Below are 24,854 nucleotides of genomic sequence, written 5' to 3' on the forward strand. Positions count from 1 at the left end.
AATGCAAAGAAATAGAGGAAAACAACAGAATGGGAAAGACTAGAGATCTCTTCAAGAAAATTGGAGATACCAAGGGAACATTTCATGCAAAGATGGGCTCGATAAAGGACAGAAATGGTATGGACCTAACAGAAGCAGAAGATATTAAGAAGAGATAGCAAGAATACACAGAAGAACTGTACAGAAAAGATCTTCACGACCCAGATAATCACGATGGTGTGATCACTCACCTAGAGCCAGACATCCTGGAATGTGAAGTCAAGTGGGCCTTAGAAAGCATCACTATGAACAAAGCTAGTGGAGGTGATGGAATTCCAGTTGAGCTATTCCAAATCCTGAAAGATGATGCTGTGAAAGTGCTGCACTCAATATGCCAGCAAATTTGGAAAACTCAGCAGTGGCCACAGGACTGGAAAAGGTCAGTTTTCATTCCAATCCCAAAGAAAGGCAATGCCAAAGAATGCTCAAACTACCGCACGATTGCACTCATCTCACACGCTAGTAAAGTAATGCTCAAAATTCTCCAAGCCAGGCTTCAGCAATATGTGAACCATGAACTTCCTGATATTCAAGCTGGTTTTAGAAAAGGCAGAGGAACCAGAGATCAAATTGCCAACATCCGCTGGATCATCGAAAAAGCAAGAGAGTTCCAGAAAACCTTCTATTTCTGCTTTATTGACTATGCCAAAGACTTTGACTGTGTGGATCACAAGAAACTGTGGAAAATTCTGAAAGAGATGGGAATACCAGACCACTTGACCTGCCTTTTGAGAAACTTATATGCAGGTCAGAAAGCAACAGTTAGAACTGGACATGGAACAAAGGACTGGTTCCAAATAGGAAAAGGAGTACGTCGAGGCTGTATATTGTCACCCTGCTTATTTAACTTATATGCAGAGTACATCATGAGAAACGCTGGGCTGGAAGAAACACAAACTGGAATCAAGATTGCCGGGAGAAATATCAATAACCTCAGATATGTAGATGACACCACCCTTAAGGCAGAAAGTGAAGAGGAACTAAAAAGCCTCTTGATGAAAGTGAAAGTGGAGAGTGAAAAAGTTGGCTTAAAGCTCAACATTCAGAAAACGAAGATCATGGCATTCAGTCCCATCACTTTATGGGAAAGAGATGGGGAAACAGTGGAAACAGTGTCAGACTTTATTTTTTTCGGCTCCAAAATCACTGCAGATGGTGACTGCAGCCATGAAATTAAAAGACGCTTACTCCTTGGAAGGAAAGTTATGACCAACCTAGATAGCATATTCAAAAGCAGAGACATTACTTTGCCAACAAAGGTTCGTCTAGTCGAGGCTATGGTTTTTCCTGTGGTCATGTATGGATGTGAGAGTTGGACTGTGAAGAAGGCTGAGCGCCGAAGAATTGATGCCTTTGAACTGTGGTGTTGGAGAAGACTCTTGAGAGTCCCTTGGACTGCAAGGAGATCCAACCAGTCCATTCTGAAGGAGATCAGCCCTGGGATTTCTTTGGAAGGAATGATGCTAAAGCTGAAACTCCAGTACTTTGGCCACCTCATGCGAAGAGTTGACTCACTGGAAAAGACCCTGATGCTGGGAGGGATTGGGGGCAGGAGGAGAAGGGGACGACAGAGGATGAGATGGCTGAATGGCATCACTGACTCGATGGACGTGAGTCTGGGTGAACTCCGGGAGTTGGTGATGGACAGGGAGGCCTGGCGTGCTGCGATTCATGGGGTCGAAAAGAGTCGGACATGACTGAGTGACTGGACTGAACTGAACTGAACATTTCAAATTGCTAACATGCTCCAACAATCAAATATGACGTTCATAAAGCCATACATTGAAAATGAACTATAGATTATATCCTAAATAACCATTATTCAATAGAACTTTCTTTTCAAAAATTTTTATTTTATGCTATAGTTGACTTATAATGTGTTATTTTCAGGTGTACAACAAAGTTATATGTATAGCAAAGTGAGTATATATATATGTGTGTGTGTGTATATATATATATATATTTAACTTTGCTTTACTATGCCATCTGGGATATATATATGTCTGAGTAGAGATCCCTGTGCTATACAGTAGATCCTTGTTATCTATTTTATATATAGTTGTGTGTATACATTAAGCCCAAACTCCTAATTTAGCCTTCCCACATACCTTTTCCCTTTGATAACCAAAAGTTTGTTTTCTAAATCTGTGAGTCTGTTTCCTTTTTGTAAATAAGTTCATTTGTATCATTTTTTAATATCCTATATATAAATGATACCATATGATATTTGTCTTTCTTTGTCTGACCTACTTCACTCTATGACAAACTCTAGCTCCATCCAAATTGTTGCACATTAAGATTGTTACACAATAGCAGAAAATTGTAACAATGAAGATGAGCTATAGGCTGACATTTATAAAGGGGCTAAGGAGGATACATTTTGATCACTGGATTGTCTGGGGTTGAGTCCAATAAAAGTTCCCTTCTGGAGCTGAGAAAACTAGGGTAACACAAGGGAACAGCAGGCGTGGAATGCTTCAGGGCGCAGCAGCTATTCTGAGATGGTGGGCACGTCCTCCACAGGATATCATGATTAAGTGCTTACAGTTTCTCTGGTTTTGCCCTCTATCTTGATTAAAATTTTGCCACGTTTATGCTGCCACACAGAATAAATGGAACCACAGCTTACTTTTCAAACTGCGTTTTGCTGACATCATTCTATTTGTCACATTTAGACCACTTCTAATAGATAACATTTTTTTCCCCAGCTCTTTAGCACACTGAAGAAGAACACAGTATTCTCTCCCTCCCTCTTTTGATGCTTCATTCATTGCTACTTTCTCCATCCCTGGTCAAGAGGTGAGGGCCTCCTTGGAAATAACTGAAACTCAAAATAACAGGATAATTTTTTATATACCATCTCTGGGATCAGCCTCCCTTCCCATATTATTATTCACCTGCATTAGTGTTCTATTGATGGTATAACAAATTGCCATGACTTGGCAGTTTATAAAACACAAATTTATTATCTTGCAGTTCTATAGGCCAGAAGTACAAAAAAAAAAAAAAAAAAAAGTCACTGGGTTAAATTCAAGGTCTCAACAAGGCTACATTCCTTTTCTAGATTAGGTGGCAGGCGAGGGGGAGTCCATTTCCTTGCCTCATCCAACTTCCAGAGACTTTCCTTAACTTCTAACCCCTTCCTCCAACTCAAGGGACATGAATCTGAGCAAACTTTGGGAGACAATGAAGGACAGGGGAACCTGGCATGCTGCGGTCCTAGGGGCCATAGAGTTGGACATGACTTAGCGACTGAATAACAACAACAAATCTCTTCCTACATCTTCAAAGCCAATAATGCTGCATCTCTCTGCTGCCTTCTTCTTCCACATTTAAGGAGATTGATTATATTGGGCTCATCCTAATAACCCCAAATAGTCCCTCTCTTCAAAATTTAGCTTATTAGCAACTAAGCTCATAAGTGAATGCAATTCTCTTCTGTCATATAAGAACATATTCACAGGATCTAGGTAGTAGAAAGTAGGCATCCTCCTGCCTTCGACACATCCCATGAAAGTGAAAGTGTCTCAGTCGTGTCCAACTCTTTGTGACCCTATGGACTATACAGTCCATGGAATTCTCCAGGCCAGAATACTGGAGTGGGTAGTCTTGCCCTTCTCCAGGGGATCTTCCCAACCCAGGGATCAAACGGGGTTTCTTGCATTGCAGGCTGATTCTTTACCAGCTAAGCCACAAGGGAAGCCCAAGAATATTGGAGTTGGTAGCCTATCACTTCTCTAGCGAATCTTCCTGACCCAGGAGTTGAACCGGGGTCTCCTGCATTGCAGGTGGATTCTTTACTTACCGAGCTATAAGGGAAGCCACATCCTATGACCCTCCTCAATTTGGCAGCTGCACACCTGAGGACTACATCATCCCAGGAGAAGATGAGCACAGCAGAAGCAGAATGCCAAGCAAGGGAAGGTGTTTTTTTTTTCTAATATGTACTTCAGAAATTGAGGTCTAATTAGAACATATACATAAAATAAGCAGAAGAATCTATAATCTGTTAGAGAAGTGGCCTCCCTTCTAGCCATAAAGACTATTTGAGCTGGGAGAAGAGAGGAATGTAGACAGCATATTAAAAAAGTAAAGACATCACTTTGCTGACAAAGGTCCATATAGTCAAAGCTATGGTTGTTCCAGTAGTCATATATGGATGTGAGAGTTGAACTATAAAGAAGACTGAGTGCCAAAAAATTGATGCTTTTGGTGCTAGAGAAGACTCTTGAGAGTCCCTTAGACTGCGAGGAGATCAAACCAGTCAATCCTAAAGGAAATCAATCATGAATATTCATGGGAAGAACTGATGCTGAAGCTGAAGCTCCAATACTTTGGCTACCTGAAAGAGTCAACTCATTGGAAAAGACCCCTGGGAAAGATTGAGGGTAGGAGGAAAAGAGGGCAAAAGAGGATGAGGTGGTTGGATGGAATCATCAACTCAGTGGACATGAGTTTGAGCAAACTCTGGAAGACAGTGAAGGACAAGGAAGCCTGGTGTGCTGCAATCCATGGGGTCACAAAGAACAGGATGTGACTTAGCAACTGAACAAGAACAAAGAGAGGAATGCTGGGTATTAAACAAGAGGATCTTGTAAAACGGACCCTGTGCTCTGTCCCCGCCAGGCTAATGACATGAGTGGTTGGAGAGGATGTGGGCTGTGAAAAGTCAGGTGGATCTGAGATATCAAGGCAAAGGTGCCTGTGTCTCGTGGATGGTAAATATGGTTGCGTGCTCTTCCTGGTATATAATCTGCCATCTACAAAGGCCTTCATGGTCTGTCTGGATCAAGACAGCTTCAGCCAGCTTCAGACTCTGAGGTCCACAGGGTTGGGTAGAAGAGCTACCGGACGTTCCTCACACCCTCCATAGACTGGAAAGTCTCCGATGGTTGGAACCAACTGACCTCAAATGCTGAGTGGTGGCGATGAAGAGAACATACCAGCAGATACCAGGATGGGCCACACACCTTTAAGCTGGGTGGGACAGGGAAGTCCTGCCGTAGATCAGAAAGGAAGGAGAATGATGGAGAAGGGCCAAACGAGACAGCAGGGACTAGAATGGAGTTAGTCCAGCATCCCTTCATGGCCATGCCTTGGAAGTGCATCAGCCTCCGTGAGCTGATACGTTCAGAAGTGAGACACAGAACATCTAACCCGACGAGAACGAAGCTTCCACTGCCATTGGGCGGGCCAGCACATAAATAAATCCAGCTGCAGGAACATTACAGAGAATTAAATACACAATGCTCCCATGGTCTGTATTGTCCAAGCTATGGTTTTTCCAGTAGTTGTGTACGGATGTGAGAGTTGAACCAGAAAGAAGGCTGAGCACCAAAGAATTGATGCTTTTGAATTGTGGTGCTGGAGAAGACTCTTGATACATCAGTAACGGTGGCCTCCTCATCTCACACAGAAATGGTACTCTGTAAATCTCGAATCATTTCCACTTACATTCTTTGATTTTTCAGAAAACCCATGAGTTCAAGAGCTATTGTTTCCTTTGAAAAACTTAACAACTGAAAGCTAATCAGATCAATACAGATTCTAAAACTTGACACTGACCAAGTCAGGGCTTAACCCACTTCACCCAGACCAGTCTTCTCTCCAAGGTCCTTTGCTGCCATCTCTTCTCAGCCACAGGGAAGCAACCCAGTTTGGGGGCCTCCATCCTGCCACCTTGTGGTAAAACCTTGGAAGGTCACTCTGCTTCCCACACTGGTGAGCGAACGTACTCGCCAGGTCTGTTGTGAAGATGAATGAATCATCGAGGTAGACATGCCTTGAGAACGCTAAAGTGTTATAAAAATATAAGATATTATTTGTTTTTGCCAGAATAAGTTTCTTAGAAGATGGGCTACAATAAGAAATTTACCTATTCCAGCATTATGGAGAGTCCACAGAGAAATGAGAGATTTTTAATTTCAGTGTAAAAGTGGGTATTTCCCTGTCTGTTCTAAAGTCATGGAGAAGAGCTTGCCTTCCATCCATTGAGCTCTGAAGTTGCAGCTTTAACATTAGATCCTTAATCTATAGAGGAAGGTCACTGACAACTTCATCAGACTGTTGAATTTTCTCTTAACCTTCAGGGAATGGATGTTCTTTCTCAGTCTCCTCTTACTTTTCCAGTTTACATTAATGAGAGGGGGAAAGAGATAATTCCTGCCTACAGATACAGACACACACACACACACACAGATCTCTGCATTTATGAGGTTTCATTCTTTAGGGACATCTATCCTCAAGAAGGAGCTTAATTATTTCAGGAAAGAGAATTGATGAAAAAAGGAGAGACACAACTTAATCCTTTCAGAAAGATCAGACTCATGTTTTGGAGACAACATAGATCATTTAGAACATGTTTTTATATTTTTTTTTATCCACTGACCAGCTCTAGTTCAGTTGCTCAGTCGTGTCCGACTCTGTAGGCCCATGGACCGCAGCATGCCAGGCCTCCCTGTCCATCAGTAACTCCCGCAGTTTGCCCAAACTCATGTCCATTGAGTTGGTGATGCCATCCAACCATCTCATCCTCTGTCGTCCCCTTCTCTTCCTGCCTTCAATCTTTCCCAGCATCAGGGTCTTTTCAAATGAGTCAGTTCTTCACATCAGGTGGCCAAAGTATTGGAGTCTCAGCTTCAACATCAGTCCTTCCATGAACACCCAGGACTGATCTCCTTTAGGATGGACTGGTTGGATCTCCTTGCAGTCCAAGGGACTCTCAAGAGTTTTCTTCAACACCACAGTTCAAAAGCAACAATTCTTTGGCACTCAGCTTTCTTCACAGCCCAACTCTTGCATCCATACATGACTACTGGAAAAACCATAGCCTTGACTAGATGGACATTTGTTGACAAAGTAACGTCTCTGCTTCTTAATATGCTATCTAGGTTGGTCATAACTTTCCTTCCAAAGAGTAAGCATCTTTTAATTTCATGGCTGCAATCACCATCTGCAGTGATTTTGGAGCCCAGAAAAGTAAAGCCTGACACTGTTTCCACTGTTTCCCCATCTATTTCCCATGAAGTGATGGGACTAGATGCCATGATCTTAGTTTTCTGAATGTTAAGCATTAAGCTAACTTTTTCACTCTCCTCTTTCACTTTCATCAAGAGGCTCTTTAGTTCCTCTTCACTTTCTGCCATAAGGGTGGTGTCATCTACATATCTGAGGTTATTGATATTTCTCCCGGCAATCTTGATTCCAGCTTGTGCTTCTTCTAGCCCAGCATTTCTCATGATGTACTCTGCATATAAGTCAAATAAGCAGGGTGACAATATACAGCCTTGATGTACTTCTTTTTCTATTTGGAACCAGTCCTTTGTTCCATGTCCAGTTCTATGTGTTGCTTCCTGACCTGCATACAGATTTCTCAAAAGGCAGGTCAAGTGGTCTGGTATTCCCATCTCTTTCAGAATTGTCCACAGTTTATTGTGATCCACACAGTCAAAGGCTTTGGCATAGTCAATAAAGCAGAAATAGAAGGTTTTCTGGAACTCTCTTGCTTTTTCCATGATCCAGCGGATGTTGACAATTTGATCTTTGGTTCCTCTGCCTTTTCTAAAACCAGCTTGAACATCTGGTTTTAGAAAGTTCACAGTTCATGTATTGCTGAAGCCTGGCTTGGAGTATTTTGAGCATTACTTTACTAGCGTGTGAGATGAGTGCAATTGTGTGGTAGTTTGAGGATTGTTTGGCATTGCCTTTCTTTGGGATTGGAATGAAAACTGACCTTTTCCAGTCCTGTGGCCACTGCTGAGTTTTCCAAATTTGCTGGCATATTGAATGCAGTACTTTCACAGCATTATCTCTTAGGATTTGAAATAGCTCAACTGGAATTCCATCATCTCCACTAGCTTTGTTCATAGTGATGCTTCCTAAGGCCCACTTGACTTCACATACCAGGATGTCTAGCTCTAGGTGAGTGATCACATCATCATGATTATCTGGATCATGAGGATCTTTTCTGTACAGTTCTTCTGTGTATTCTTGCCACCTCTTCTTAATATCTTCTGCTTCTCTTAGGTCCATACCATTTCTGTCATTTATTGAGTCCATCTTTGCATAAAATGTTCCTTTGGTATCTAATTTTCTTGAAGAGATCTCTAGTCTTTCCCATTCTACTGTTTTCCTCTATCTTTGCATTGATCGCTGAGGAAGGCTTTCTTATCTCTCCTTGCTATTCTTTGGAACTCTGCATTCAAATGGGTATATCTTTCCTTTCCTCCTTTGCTTTTCATTTCTCTTCTTTTCACAGCTATTTGTAAGGTCTCCCCAGACAGCCATTTTGCTTCTTTGCATTTCTTTTTCTTGGGGATGGTCTTCATCCCTGTCTTTGGTACAATGTCATGAACCTCTGTCTATCAGATCTAGTCCCTTAAAACTATTTCTGACTTCCACTGTATAATAGTAAGGGATTTGATTTAGGTCATACCTGAATGGTCTAGTGGTTTTCCCTACCTTCTTCATTTAAGTCTGAATTTGGCAATAAGGAGTTCATGATCAGCTCTAAGACTTGGGCAAACCCTCCTCTCTCTCAATGGGCTTCAATATTCCAACATGCAGCATGGAGGGCTAGCTTGCAAATACTCTGATGCAGACAGCCGCTTATGCACACCCACTCAGCATCCACAAGCTCTCTTCCTGTTGCTAGCTTCCTACTTTTCCTTGAGAGTCTACGCCTTCCCTCAGCTCACTACCACAAAGTTTATATGCAGCCGCCTCTGACGCACATCCCAGGTTCTGGGATGAGTCTAGTTCTTCCAACCACAGTGACTGGTACAGGGATGGGCATGAGAAACAAGTTGATCCAATCAGATGGAATTCTGTGACTTGAGTTGGAGGGACTAGGAAAGAGAACTGTGGTACTGGAGAAGATTCTTGAGAGCTCCTTGGACTGCAAGGAGATCAAACCAGTCACTCCTAAAGGAAATGAACCCTGAGTATTCATTGGAAGGACTGATGCTGAACCTGAGCTCCAATCCTTTGGCCACCAGGGGTGAAGATCCAATTCACTGGAAAAGGCCATGATGCCGGGAAAGACTGAAGGCGAAAAGAGAAAAGCAGAGCAGTCGATGAGATGGTTGGACAGCATCACCAACTCAATGAGGAACTTGACCAAACTCTCAAGTTGGCTTAAGACAGGCCTGGTACGCTGTGGTCCATGGGGTCACAGGAGTTGGACATGACCTAGTGACTGAGCAACAACAACAACAGAAGGAAAGAGAGGCCAGCGTCCTGCAGGACTCACTGTGTGGAGAAGGTGTGGCTGGCCACAGAGTGGCATGGTCCTAAGAGCAGAGCCGAGAGCAGAGCGATCCCAGTGACACTGTTTGAGCCCCTCAGTCCTACTGACTGGACTTCCATTTGAGTCAATACATTGCCTCTCTTTGCCTAAAGTAGTTTATATTGGGTTTCTATCACTTATAATTCTAAAAATTCTAATCAATAAAATGTCCATTGCCCATTGGCTTCTGAAGACCTCTTGATCTTTGCATCTGAAATAGTTTTATTGCACTATCTCACTCTCTGGAGCTTCTTTGTATGGGTTTCCTGGCCCTCATCTATCTCCCTAGAGGCTGTGTAGGTGGCATTAAGAGTTGACTGTGTAGTCCCTTGGTCTCTTTCAAAGGACCTAGTCCAGAGCAGGAATTTTCATCCGTGGTCTCATTCCTCCCTTCCCGCCCTCTTTCTTTCTTCTTATCTTCTGAGATGGGTACTATTGGGGTGCTGAGCTGAATCAACAGATGCCCTGGATTGTCCATCAGCTTATTGGGATAGCTCAGCTGGTAATGAATCCTCCTGCAATGCGAGAGACCTGGGTTCGATCCCTGGGTTGGGAAGATCCCCTGGAGAAGGGAAAGGCTACCCACTCCAGTATTCTGGCCTGGAGAATTCCATGGACTGTATAGTCCATGGGGTCACAAAGAGTCAGACACGACTGAGGGAGTCAGACATGACCGAGTGATTTTCACTTTCACTTTCACACGTGAAAAAAGCCAGTCTGGACTATAAATTATCACAGGTGATATAACCCATAAACATACACAAAAACTGTAATGGTTCTCACAAGAGCAGGGTTATTTCTCCACTGGGGAGAGGGGAAAGGCTTCCTAAAGGAGATGGGTCTTGAAAGAAGTCCACTTGTTTGCTACACTGTTAGGGGAGCAAGTCACTGAAGCTGAAAGAAAGGCTTGAGCAATGCCTCTGAGGCATTAAACAATTAAGTGTTCAGGAACAACAAATTAGCTCCATTTGGTTTTAGTGTAGAAGGAAGTAAACTGATGGAGAGATTGGACGGGGGGCCAGGCCAGGAAGGCAGTGAATGCCAGGCATTCAGCATGTAGGACGATGCTTCCCAAGTGAGCGTCTAAGGTACCCCCACCTCTCACACACATACACAGTCATAACAGTGCTACAAACTCGGGCTCTGGGGACCGAAACCCCACCATAGAATCAAAACTCTTAGTGTAGCATTTCACCTTCTCCTGGACATTGTACCTGGAATGTGCATTTTAAACAAGCACCCTTGATCATTCCTATACAACGCATCATCCAGTTTGGGACCAACCGTGACACTCACATACCTTCTGTGCTTTTACTGCACGTTTGATACTAAAGCTCAGTGCAAAAAAGGACACTATCCCCTCCACAGCTTTGCCTCTCCCAGCCCCAGTCTCTTCCCAATGTCCACTGACTCATCATATGAAGCCAATTACAACACCACCTTCTCCAGGAAGCTTTCCTCACACTCTAGATCTTACCTGCTACTTCTCTTCTGAACAGATGACATGTTCCCCACTGACTGCACAGAGACAAGACAGGCCCTATCTCACTCCCAAATGGACTGTGAACTTCCTGGAAGGCTAAATCCCAGCGTCAATACATTGGGGAGGGCAAAGATGCCAACTCATTTCCATTCTGAGAGCCTTTATACATGATCCTATCCAGAGGTGTTTTCCTGAGTTTTATAAACAGATCTCCTTGAGAGATGCTCACTTTTCATTGACTATGCCCTCAGACTCTTAATCCAAGTAAGAGCTTGCAGTGGTTTAGTGGCTTTTGTACCTGTGGGGTGGGGCAGGGGCAGGGCTGGGGTGTTGGTGAGCCAGAGGCCGGGGGCTCTCAAGGACCGACTGAATAGTGGGCACTAAAGCTCTAATAGCTCATTTCATTCTTCCGACACTTACAGGAGTTACGTGTGATCGGGATCCCACTGTCCAGATGAGGAATCCAAGGACAGCAGCCTGATATACTGAAGGCCACAAAGGCAGGAGCTACGACCTTGACCAGCTGCCCCCTCACAGAAGGGGCCTCCCGCTAGCAGCTTTGGCACCCGGGCCAGCACCATGGTCATGGGCAAGGGCACTCACCACACACCCCGAGGAGTCCACCTGACGGTCAGACACACACTTGAAGTTGCGAGTGCAGCCCCCGTTGTTCCGAGAGCAGTCACGGACGGGCCCGAAGGAGGAGAGCAGGTCGTTGATGGTTTCGAAGTACGTGGACAGCATCGCGTCCTCCCTTGGACAGAAAGGGGACGGTTAAATCCCAGAGACACCTGTATCACTGTGTTAAAACTAAGTTTAACGTGCATTACTTTTGAGATCATTATTCATCATATTTGTAATCGAGAAAATGATACAAATGCTTACTTAAAAAGAAAATAAGAAGCAAAGAAAAACAAAAAGAAATAAATGCAATGGTTATACTGTCATATGACATGATGGTTATTTAGTTTTGATAAAGTGAAGTCAAGTCACTCAGTCATGTCCGACTCTTTGCGACCCCATGGACTGGGGCCTACCAGGCTCCTCCCATGGGATTTTCCGGGCAAGAGTACTGGAGTGGGTTGCCATTTCCTTCTCCAGAGGATCTTCCCCACCCAGGGATCAAACCCAGGTTTCCTGCATTGCAGGCAGACGCTTTACCGTCTGAGCCACCAGGGAAGTCTAGTTTTGATAAAGAGGGATATATTTGGAACTTTGCACCCTTTATTTCAATAACCCTCATAATTTTTGAAAGTAGATATACGATTCCCATTTTACCAATAAGTGAACTGTGATGTGACTGAAAAAGAAGTGTTATTTACAATAGCCAAGACATGGACGCAGCCTGTTTCCATCAGCAGATGGATGACTGAAGGAGTTGCAGTATGTGTACATGATGGAATGCCACTCGGTCATAAAAAGAGTGAATAATGCCATTTATGGTAACATGGATGGACCTAGAGATTGTCATACCTAGTGAAGTAAGTCAAGCAGAGAAAGACAAATATTACTGAATGATATCACTTGTGGAATCTAAAAAAATAAAAATAAAAATACAAACGAACTTATTCACAAAACAGAAACAAACTCACAGATGTGGAAAATAAACTTATGGTTACCAAAGGGGAGAGCGGGGGTAGGGATAAATTAGGAGTACAAGATTAACAGATACACACTACGACATATAAAATAAATGGCAAGGATTTACTATAGTGTGTAGGGGACTATATTCATTATCATGTATTAATCTATAATGGAAAATAATCTGAAAATATATATATATAACTGAATCACTTTGTGAAACTAACATAATATTGTAAATCAATTATAATTCAATTAAAAAAAGAAGAAAAAGAAAGGTGAAGCGTTTTGCTGACGGCCACCAGCCTGCAATGTGGCAGAATTAAAGTCTGTGCCAAGCTCCATCTGAGTACACAGAGAAAGTTCTTCCCTCTACACAATTCTTAACTTGCATTATACATATGTCTACAGATTCTAGATATCCCCATAGCATCTCTGTAAAATGGGCACGTTCCTAGTATTCCAACTTTGCAGAGATAAATTGAAACTATGGGAGGTGTGGCGCTCACCCCAAATTACACAGCCTATAAACAGGAGAGCCAAGACACAAACACAAAATCTCTGACCCTAGTACCACAGGCCTGTATTTTTCAGACTCTTGCCTACAAATCACACCATCAACACCAGTAGCATCAGCTGTTGTAAAGATGAGAAGACTCCAGGCAAATGCATGAGTGAACCTCCCAAATGAGGTTCACAATAGAATAAGACTAGGTACCATAATCCATGAATCTGCCAAAATTCTATTTGAGAAGAGATAAAAAATGAAAGCTTCTGGATGCTGCTTTCTGGGAAAAGGGCCCCCAAATAAGGAGTATCCTAGCCCTGGCTAGGTGATCTATGGTGCATTCATTAGGGTTAGGGTTCGGGTTAGGAGGAGGTTTTATTTGCAGGCGGTTTTATTAAGGGGTCACTACAGGCAGTAAAAAGAGGCACCATATTCTTCCATGATGTATATCTCATGGAATCCAGAACTAAGAAAGAGGGGACGTGCCAGGGTACGCATGTGTTGTGCGAGGGGGCCAGTGAGCACCTCTAGTGATGTCTCTGGACCACACCCTTCACCCTTTCTCCCAACCTTCCTCTCCTCAGGCTTGGCGCTCCAGGTTTCAGTCTCCTAGCTTCTTCCCTGACTCCAACCTTATCCCCTTCTGTTCCATCTTTCATCCTGACTGCCAGTGAACCTGGTAAATTCCAGCTCTACCTAGCTACCCCATGGATCAATAGGTCTCCATTATTTACAGAAGAAAATCTAAATTAGTTTCATTGGCATTCAACATCCTTCATAATCGGGTTCCTGCCTACCTGTGTGGCTACATTTCACTTTGCCCTCAGAGTCTGCATTCCATAGCCACAGCTTCCTTCTCATTCCCTAAACACACAATCTGAGGCCAGGTTCCCTGCAAACAGATCCTGAAACAGTGCTGCTTACAGGAGGGTTGTCCAGGAGCCCTCTTGGGATACAGGAAGCCAGCAAGGCACGACTGGGCAGGGGGGCGGCTGTCCTGCCATGTGGTTGAGGCCACGTGGGTCTGCAGCCTCAGGTGGTCCTCAGGGGAACTCTGAAGCTGGAGTGCCCTTTAAAGATGCCCTGAAAGGAGCCAAGGGACCCAGGCCTCTGCATCACCACATCACCGGCTGCCACGTGGAAGGGGTGTCCTTGGGAAAGGCAGCTCCTTGTGGCTGAGGTAATGCCAGTGAGAGATAGAGCTGTGAGTTTCAGCCACATTCCAGAGGATGGGCGGGTCAGCCCTGCAGGGCTCTGAGTGCAGGGCGTACCTTTATCTCCCCGAATCCCCGACCATGCCCTTCTGCCTGGGATGCTCAGCTCCAACTTTTCTCCCCCACAGAATCCTAAGAACCCTTGAAACCATTTGAATCCATTCATCTGTTCATTCACCCTTATATTATGTGTTTACTGAGTGCTTCCTACGTACCGGGGAGCATTCTAGGTACTAGGGTTCCAGCAGTGACACTGGACAAAGTCCTCACGTCCAGTGAGCTCACTGTGACCTCCTTTGTGAAGCCTTCTCTACATCCCACAAACAGAATCAATTCCTTTTCACTTTGAGTCCATTGTTTAAATCTATCATTTCATTGATCTTCATCACCAACTCCATAGTTTCCCAAAGAGACTGTAAGCTTCTTGAGTGAAAGGCCCAAGGCTTAGTCATCCCTCTTTATTTATTTATTTTTTAATGTTTTGTTTTATATTGGAGTACAGCTGGACTTCCCTTGTGGCTCAGCTGGTAAAGAATCCGCCTGTAATGTGGGAGACCTGGGTTTGATCTCTCAGTTGGGAAGAGCCCCCGGAGAAGGGAAAGGCTACCCACCCACCCCAGTATTCCAGCCTGGAGAATTCCATGGACTGCAGTCCATGGGGTCACAGAGAGTCCAGCACAACTGAGTGACATTGAGTCAGTCACAGCTGATTAACGAGGCTGTACAGCTTCACGTGGACAGCACAGGGACTCAGGTGTACATATACACTATTCATTCTCTCCGCAAACTGCTCCCCAACCCAGGCTGCACATTGTGCTATTTAAAATGGATAACCACCAAGGACCTACTGTATAGCACAACAGCACAGATAACTGATCAATGATATGGAATCATTCCTCTTTAGCCCCCAGCACACACCCTGGTAAGACATTGTGCTAAGTAGGTGTTTTGCAAAAGAAACAAAGAAATTACCAGAAGGCATGGATACAACCACCACCAATCAGTTGTTTTACCAAGATTATGTCCAAACAGGACACTCCCCTGCCTAACCCCAGCTCTGGGTTCCCACCATAAATCCCTCACGCTCAGGCTGCAGTAGAGGGCCAAAGAAGAGAAAGCAAGGAGGAGAGCCACCAGCTTATCTATCACTTCCTAACTTTGTACAGAGTGAGGTCAAGGTGGCAGGCGGATGGAGGGAGGCAAGGAACAGTCCCTGAACTCATGCTCTTGGGAGACTCCCACTTCTGAATCACAGAAAGAGTTGGGAATCCTGGAAAGACGTTAACAGTATTAAAATATTACTATCCTTAGAGGGGGAAGAAGGATGATATGTGAGGGGAGGAGATAAAGACAGAGAGAGACAATTTGAGAAAGTGTGAGAGCAAGGAAAGAGACAAACATGCAGAGAATCTGCTAGAAAGAAGGAAGAGAGGCTGAGAGGCGGAAATACAGGCATCCAGAGTGGGATGGGTGCCCAGATGGATGGATGGACTGACAAATGGACAGGTAAACAGAGAGACAGAGAGAGAGAGAGCAACACAGCCAGAGGAGTGCCACGGAGAGAGAGCTTAAGACAGGAAGCTGGAGGCAGCGGGGGTGTGTAAAGAAAGACAAAGCGCAGAGCTAGATTAGGAGAAAGAAACACAGATTCAAAAAGGAGAAGGTATGAAGGCCAGCAGAATAAATGTCCAGGTGTACCGAGATGGAGAGGAGGAGGGGAGGAGAGAAGAGGGAAAGATGGGGAGAGGGGAAGGGGTAGGGGAAGGAGACAGACTCAGGAAGACAGAGAATGAAGGGGAAGAAAAAGACACTGCCTGAGTGGAAAGACCACACACAGAGACATGGAGAGCAGAGACAGAAGGACCAAGAGAAACAAAGGAAGAGACAAGAAAAACCAGCAAAAATTGTCACCTTCCAGTGGAACCTGGCGACAGCTCAGGCTATACAAATAAGGAGGCTGTTAGCTTTTCAAAGGATTGATTCTGCATAAACATCAGTTACACCCGGGGAACATTATTTAAAACACAAAGCCCTGACATAGGGGCTGTTACTGAGCTGAGAACAGCAATCATGTCAGGCTGGGAAAATGAAGTATCTGAAGCACAAGTTACAGAGGGAGCTTGAGCAGACGCTGGCATTTTCCTAAGTCAGGAGCCAACTCCTCATCCCAGATGCTGAGTGCAGGATCTGGGGTCTGTTGGAGCACAGAGCGGCCCCACTAGCAGGGCGTAGAGGGATGGAGCCTTTAGCCCTGGAGGTGGAGGGGGACTGCGGTGACAGGGGCACCTGGGGAGAGTCCCGGCTTTGCCAGGAATCGCCAGCATCATGCACATCACCTCCCTCCACCATCATTTCTTGAGCGCCGTGCTAGGAGCCTGAATGTATGCATTTTACTCCGCCTGTGCAGCCCTAGAAGCCAGCTACTGGGGAGAGGCGGGACTTGTCCCGGGTAACATGGGGGTGAGGCAGTGAGGTCAGGGTCTGCGTGCGCGTCTGCCTGACGTCAGGTCCTGAGCTTTCTCCAGGCCACGGCTCAGCTTGTCCAACTTGCTCTGTGCCCTTGGGCAAGTCAGAGCTCTCCTAACAGCAAAGCTGGTAGAAATCTGTACCACCCTCTGGGTCTTACAGGAGGAAGAACTGGAAGGGCAGAGACTGAGCCACCCTTGCACACCTCCCAGCGCTGCCTGCTGACCTGTGCACATGCCACAGTAGCCTCGGTCCGTACTGGAATAAAAGGGGAAAACACCAGTGTTTTGGTTTTCTAGAGCAGCCATAGCAAGTACTACAAAACGGGGGACTTAAAACAGCAGAAGTGTACGCTGTCATAGTTCTGGAGATTGGGTGTCCAAAATGAAGCTGTCAGCAGAGCCACACTTTCTCTGCAGACTCTAGGGGAGACCCCTTCTTGCCTCTTCATAGCTTCCTTCATAGCTCCTGGCAACCCTTGGCATTCCTTGGCTTGGACTTGAATCACTCTAATCTCTGCCTCCATTGTCACATAGCTCTTCCTCGTGTCTGTGTCTTTTCCTCTCCTCACAATGATACCATCCACTGGATTTAGAGTCTACTCAGGTGGTGCTAGTGGCAAAGAAACTGCCTGCGAAGGCAGGAGACGCAAAAGATGCGGGTTCGACCCCTGGGTTGGGAAGATCCTCTGGAGGAGGGCATGGCAACCCACTCCAGTATTCTGGCTTGGAGAATCCCATGGACAGAGGAGCCTGACGGGCTATATATAGTTCATAGGGTTGCAAAGAGCTGCCCATGAATAAAGTGACTTTGCATGCTGTGAGTGTCCACACTAATCTATTATGACCTTATCTTAATTAAATCGGCAAAGACTCTATCTCCAGAAAAGTTCACATTCTGAGGTTCTGGGTGGACAAGAATTTTGAGGGACACTACTCAACCCACAGCTCACAGCTCAGAGACATGTCTTCAAGCTGAGCAGGACAGCGGGACAGAGCCAAGACTGTAATCCTGGCCTTTGGTCTTAACTCCAGTGCCGCTGACACCATCCAGCCCTCCCAACTCCAGGCTCTGCATGTTACACCGTGGTGTTTACAAAGCCCGTGAAAGCTCAGAAAAAGGACCATGGTGAAGCCATTTCTCCTTCATTTGAGAGGAGAAAAGACCAACAATAATTAAGTACCTAACACACCCCAGGCAGAACAGAGGTTGGCAAACTTCTCCATACAGAAATCCACAGTCACCATCTTAGGCTTTACAAGCCATATGGCCTCTGTTCTAACTACTCAGTTCCACTTTTATAGTGCACAATCAGCCATAGAAAATATGTAACGATGATGTGCAAAATGCAATGAATGAGCAGGGCTATGTTTCAACAAAATTGTATTTACAAAGACACAGCAGGCTGGACCACCATGTCCTGTTTCACGTGGGAAAACCTGCAGGTCGGTTGGAGTCAGGGTTTGAACCAAGGTATGTCCAACTCCAGAACCCACATTCCTTCTCCTATATGACGCTTCTTATGAACCTCACTCTTCTCATCTGTAAAATGGGAACAACATCTTTCTAGCTCCCAACCATGTGGGACTATTGTGGGAATGATGCAATGAGAGGGTGCACAGGACCATGTTTTCTAAACTCTAAAATCCAATGCAAATCTATATACTGTTCATTCATTCAAAAAATATTTGAGCACCTACTGTATGCCTGGTACTGAGATGATTACTATTATTATTTTTTGAATTGAATACTTAATTTTATTTATATGTAATGCTGTTACAACTGGTGGCTCAGCAGTAAAAGAATCCTCCTGACACGCAGGAGATGCAGAGATGCAGGTTTGATCCCTGGGTTGGAAGATCCCCTGAGGGGAGGAAATGGCAACTCATTCCAGAGTACTTGCCTGGAGAATCCCATGGACAGAGGAGCATGGTGGGCTACAGTCCATGGGGTCCCAAAGAACTGGACACAACTGAATGACTGAAAAACAACAAACGCTTTTACAATCCCCTATGTTGTCTTTAATTTTAATTTTTTCAGCATTTTCTCAGATGAATCTTTAAAGTTAGGGAAAGAATAATATAATGAACACCCATACTTTTTGGATTCAACAGTTGTTAGCAATATGACAAATGCATATTATCTATTTATGAAATTACCAGTCTATTAATTTACCTTGTGTGATCTCTATTATTATGCCTTTCCTTTGGTATCACTCTGCCTCTCTTCTGTCACCTATCAATTCCAGCCACTAAGGTGTCTTGAAGCATCTCTCCAGTTCTAACAATCTAATTTTTCTTTTTTTTTCCCCTGATAATACTGGTTTCAAAACAGTCACCCAAGCCCTGCCAGGTTGAGTGAGGCTGCCATCCCCTCCCGAGCGGGTTGTGTGCGTGTGAAGCAGCATTTGGATTCCGCTTGCCTGAGTCAGCTGAGCCCAGCGCAGGGAGAGCATTAGGCAGGGCGGCTGGGAACAGATGGTGACACGGCCCCCTGTTAATAAGCACCAGGACAGGTCTGTGTCACTCAGAGAGAGGTGCGAATGGATGACTCGGGGCCCAGGCAGTGATGAGCCCCCACGGGTGCAGACTAATCCTTCTCTGATGGCAACAGGCGGCCTGTTTCCTGAGCTCCCAGAGAGGGAGGGAGGAGCTGGGGACAGGGCTTGTCAGGAATCAGCTTCCCTCCTCCCCACCCCTCACGCGCCCTGCCTCGGGGTTCAGGAGCAGCTGTGGAGCACAGGCACGAGGCAGGCTTGTCTCCCAGCTTCAGTCACCATGGGAGCCTGGGTGAGTCCCGTAAACCCTGAGCCTCCATTTTCTTATCTGAAAAATGGAGATATTAACACCTGGCTGGCAGAGTTAGCATGGAAAATAAGTTAGACGATATATGCAAAATGTCTTACACACAGAAGGTATCCAATGGCTGGCAGAAAGTAGCATCATCTCATTTCCTGCAAAATTGCAAGGACTGCAACTTGAGAATGTAAGGAGCTCAGTGCAGGAGGGAAAAGGAGGACTTGGGGCCTCATAGTGTCGATTTACTCAAATATTTTTGTTGATGTCTAATTTGGCCCTGGGCTGGCTCCTGGGCAAATACAGCAATAGGTATGACATAGCATGTGCAGGAGAGGAAGAGAAAAACAACCAAAAAAAGTAAACCTTGCAACATAACTGGGGCTTTAGGACTATAAAAGAAGAAGTCATTCCACCCACCCAGACCTTGGTAGTGAGCAGCAAGACAAGGCTTTTTGGAGGAGGTAATATTGCAGCTGAGACAAAAAGGCTGAGCAGAAACTAACCACATGAAGGAGGGTGGCATGAGACAAGGGTGTTCCAGGCAGAGGGAACAGAATATGTGAAGGCCTAGCCTGCAAAATCCCATGGACGGAGGAGCCTGGTGGGCTGCATTCCATGGGGTCGCTGAGGGTCAGACATGACTCAGAGACTTCACTTTCACTTTTCACTTTCATGCATCGGAGAAGGAAATGGCAACCCACTCCAGTGTTCTTGCCTGGAGAATCCCAGAGATGGGTGAGCCTGGTGGGCTGCCGTCTATGGGGTCACACAGAGTCGGACACGACTGAAGTGACTTAGCAGCAGCAGCGGTAGCAGAGGGTATATCCTGGTTGGGGGAACTTCAAACAATGTAGGGAAGTAGAGTATCATGGAGGAGGTGAGATTTAGCAAAGTATGGGACAGCAGAGGCTGCTGGGAGACAAGTTTGTGTGCGCGCCAGGCCTTGGTGGTCCTGCACTTCATCCTGGGAGCTACAGGCATCCACCAGAGGGCTCTAGAATCAGATCCCGCTTTTATTTAGACTGATAACACAGACTGTGATTTAAGGTAAATTATTATGGCAACAACAACAATAATAATAGTTCGTGATTATTGAACACTCATAATATGCCAGGAAATGTTTCCAGCAGGACATGTGGCAGCCTTCTTCATCCTCATGAAAACAGAGTGATGTAAATGATGGGATCATCCTTGCTTCCTAGAAGATGGAGCTAAGTTCCCGTTTTGAGGATTAGGGCTGTTTTGAGACCAGCTGAAGACCATGTTAGGGACAGTGTCAGGACAGCGTCAGGACAGCTGCTGGCACATGGCGATGGCTTTATGAAGATTAGGTGGTACAAGGCTTCTAGGCAGGGGTGGGCTGGTACAGGGAAGCAGATTGGGTTTTTTGAAAGTCAGAGCCTTTGAGCAATGGGAACGCTGTCTCTTGAGGGCTTGCTCCTGCTGGCCACGGCAGGCACGCAACGTGAGCGGGGATGGCCACTTTCTGGGATGGCGGAGGAGGAGTCAGGCTTCCTGGGGAGGGCTGTTTTATCGTGGTGAAAGTCACAACAATGGCTGTTCACTAAAAAGCGAGGGGGAGGAGGAAGAGAAAAAGAGATGGACGAGGCCGCCCATCATCTGTATGGTTTGGGGGACAAAGAGAAAATGATTGTGAATATCCATTGCCCATCTGTGAAATGGGGACAATGAAATTCAGCTTACAGGGACATGGTCAGGACTAATGAGACAGAAGATACAGAAGCCCCTCACCACAGTCAGGCTCAAACAGTCGCCTTGAGAAGGGGCTGCTGTATCTTGGCAATGCATTTGTTCATTTCAAAGATGTTTACCCAGCACTTACCACCACAGGGGTTGGAGGGTAGGCCTTCAGAAAATATCAAAACAGACAGGCTTTGCTCTCCTAGAACTTATAGCTCAGTTAATAGACTGCAAGTCCCTGTCTCTGTACCTGTATATCGCTATTTCTATTGTTGTTCAGTTGCTAAGTCGTGTCCAACTCTTTGTGACACCATGAACAGAAGCACACCAGGCCTCCCTGTTCTTCACTATCTCCTGGAGTTTGCTCAAATTCATGTCCATTCAGTCAGTGATGCTGACTAAACATCTCATACTCTGCCACCCTCTTCTCCTTTTGCCTTCAATCTTTCCCATCAGGAAAAGCATCAGGGTCTTTTCCAATGAGTTGGCTCTTTGCATCAGGGGATCCAAGTATTGTAGCTTCAGCTTCAGCATCAGTCTTTCCAATGAATATTCAGGGTTGATTTCCTTTGGGATTCACTGGTTTAATTTTCTTGAAGTCCAAGGGACTATGAAGAGTCTTCTCCAGCATTGCGATTCAAAAGTGTCAATTCTTTGGTGCTCAGTTTTCTTTATGGTACAATTCTCAAATCCATACGTGACTGCTAGAAAAATCATAGCTTGACTATACAGACCTTTGCCAGCAAAATGATGTCTTCACTTTTTAATATGCTGTCTAGGTTGTCTATTTGGAAAATCCTGAAAGAGATGGGAATACTAGACCACCTGACCTGCCTCTTGAGAAATCTGTATGCAGGTCAGGAAGCAACACTTAGAACTGGACATGGAACAAAGGACTGGTTCCAAATAGGAAAAGGAGTACATCAAGGCTGTATATTGTCACCCTGCTTTTTTAACTTATATGCAGAGTACATCATGAGAAATGCTGGGCTGGAAGAAGCACAAGCTGGAATCAAGATTGCCAGGAGAAATATCAAGAACCTCAGATATGCAGATGACACCACCCTTATGGCAGAAAGTGAAGAGGAACTAAAGAGCCTCTTGATGAAAGTGAAAGAGGAGAGTGAAAAAGTTGGCTTAAAGCTCAACATTCAGAAAACGAAGATCATGGCATGTGGTCCCATTACTTCATGGCAAATAGATGGGGAAACAGTGGAAACAGTAGCTGACTTTATTTTTCTGGGCTCCAAAATCACTGCAGATGGTGATTGCAGCCATGAAATGAAAAGACGCTTACTCCTTGGAAGAAAGTTATGACCAACCTAGATAGCATATTCAAAAGCAGAGATATTACTTTGCCAACAGAGGTCCGTCTAGTCAAGGCTATGGTTTTTCCAGTGGTCATGTATGGATGTGAGAATTGGACTGTGAAGAAGGCTGAGTGCCAAAGAATTGATGCCTTTGAACTGTGGTGTTGGAGAAGACTCTTGAGAGTCCCTTGGACTGCAAGGAGATCCAGCCAGTCCATCCTAAAGGAGACCAGTCCTGGGTGTTCATTGGAAGGACTGATGCTGAGGCTAAAACTCCAATACTTTGGCCACCTCATGCAAAGAGTTGACTCATTGGAAAAGACCCTGATACTGGGAGGGATTGGGGGCAGGAGGAGAAGGGGACGACAGAGGATGAGATGGCTGGATGGCATCACCGACTCGATGCACATGAGTTTGGGTGAACCCGGGGAGTTGGTGATGGACAGGGAGGCCTGGTGTGCTGGGATTCATGGGGTCGCAAAGAGTCGGACACAACTGAGAGACTGAACTGAACTGAACTAGGTTTGTCATAGTTTTTCCCTCAAGGAGCAAGAGTCATTAAATTTTATGGCTGCAGTCACCGTCCTCAGTGATTTTGGAGCCCAAGAAAATAAAGTCTGTCACTGTTTCCACTGTTTCCCCATCTATTTGCCATGAAGTGATAGGATTGGATTCAATGATCTTAGTTTTTTGAATGTTGAGTTTTAAGCCAGCTTTTCCACTCTCCTGTTTCACCTTCATCAAGATGCACTCCTCACTTTCTGCCATTGGAGTGGTATCATCTGCATATCTGAAGTTGTTGATATTTCTCCCAACAATCTTGATTCCAACTTATGATTTGTCCAGCCCAGCATTTCACATGATGTACTCTGCATATAGGTTAAATAAACAAGGTGACAACATATAGCCTTGTCATGTGAGCTCAGTCATGTCTGACTCTTTGTGACCCCATGGACTGTAGCCTGTCAGGCTCCTCTGTCCCTGGGGATTCTCCAGGCAAGAATACTGGAGTGGGTTGGCATGCCCTCCTCCAGGGGATCTTCCCAACCCAGGTATCCCGCATCATAGTCAGTTTCTTTACCATCTGAGCCACAAGAGAAGCCCACAGCCTCGTCATACTCCTTTCCCAATTTTTAGTCAGTCCGTTGTTCCATGTCCAGTTCTAACTGTTGCTTCTTGACCTACATACAGATTTTTCAAGATTCAGGTCAGGTGGTCTGGTATTCCCATCTCTTTTAGAATTTTCCACAGTTTATTATGATTCACAAAGTCAAAGGCTTTCACGTAGTCAATGAAGCAGAAGTAGCAACTCCATGGACTGTAGCCCACCAGGCTCCTCTGTCCATGGAATTCTCCAGGGAAGAATTCTCCAGGCAAGAATACTGGAATGGGTAGCCATTCTCTTCTCCAGGGGATCTTCCCGATCCAGGGATTAAACCCGGGTCTCCTGCACTGTAGGCAGATTCTTTGCTGTCTGAGCCACCAGGGAGATCCAACTATATCTATAACTACATTCATATCTGTGTATATATCATAATTAAAAATTACAATAGATGCAAAAAAATATATAGGATACTATGAGACCATACAGCAGACGGGTTCATTTAACCCAGGGAGTTGGGGGTGGGAGTTGGGTGTCTGGGGAAGCAGATGTCCCTGGAGAGTGTCTGCCCCTGAAGCGACAGCAGCCAGCAGCCTGGAGAAATTCTATCATCCCTGGGCTTTCCCCCAGGGATCCAGGATAATGTGTGATTCCCCCAGCCCACCCCCCTCCAACACACACACTGACTTCAGAATCCATCTGATCTCTGAGGCGATCCTTCTTTGCCAAAAAGCCAGCACCTCCTCCCTGTACTTGAGCTGACCCGCTCAGTCTTAGAAAGCCTCCTCCTCATTCAGCCTCACTCCCATTCTCCCACCCCTTGCAAATGCCGTCATTATATTCAAAAGAAACCAAAAAGGTTCAGTGACAACGCTGAAGCTCGATCTCAGAGGGAAGCTCACTGAGGTGGGCTCCAGAGGAGGCAGGGAGCTGTGTTCTCCTGAAACCCTCTTGCCTGGAGATGGGGCGGTGCGGGGGGCGGGGGGGGGGGGCGGGATTCTGGTGACCAGAGATGGCAGAGGGGCTTGCCTGAGAGGGGCCGGGGAAAGCCTCCCATTAGAGAATAAACGGGCTGTGGGTCTAGCTCAGCCTTGTACTGCTGTGTGCCCCCAAGCTACCCTCTACCCTCTCTGGGGCTCTGCTTCACATTTATACAATGATAGGATGAACGCTAAGGGTCACTCCAGCTCACATTTCTGGTAACCTTATGTGACCTTCCAAGGAGAGGGTGGAAATGTAAGGATGGGGGAGGGAGGTGAGAGAATAGCTATGGTTTCCACTGTGTGGATGTAGCCAGTATTTCCCTTGTTTTGTATCAAAGGAAATTAAGGGACTTATACAGCCAGCATGGAAATTAGAAATAATT

General features: G+C 45.4%; 1 protein-coding gene across 12 annotated transcripts in view; it reads right to left on the reverse strand.

Annotated features, from left to right (window-relative positions):
- ASTN2 (astrotactin 2) overlaps window positions 1–24,854 on the reverse strand; it is a 1,030,196-nt gene that overhangs the window by 410,583 nt on the left and 594,759 nt on the right. For all 12 annotated transcript variants that reach the window (XM_045165169.1, XM_045165168.1, XM_045165167.1 and 9 more), the window contains one exon: window positions 11,412–11,562. In XM_045165169.1, coding sequence (XP_045021104.1) covers window positions 11,412–11,562 — 151 coding nt within the window. The remainder of the gene's footprint in view (window positions 1–11,411; window positions 11,563–24,854) is intronic.

The sequence above is a fragment of the Bubalus bubalis genome, chromosome 3, assembly GCF_019923935.1.
Source record: "Bubalus bubalis isolate 160015118507 breed Murrah chromosome 3, NDDB_SH_1, whole genome shotgun sequence".
Taxonomy (NCBI): domain Eukaryota; kingdom Metazoa; phylum Chordata; class Mammalia; order Artiodactyla; family Bovidae; genus Bubalus; species Bubalus bubalis.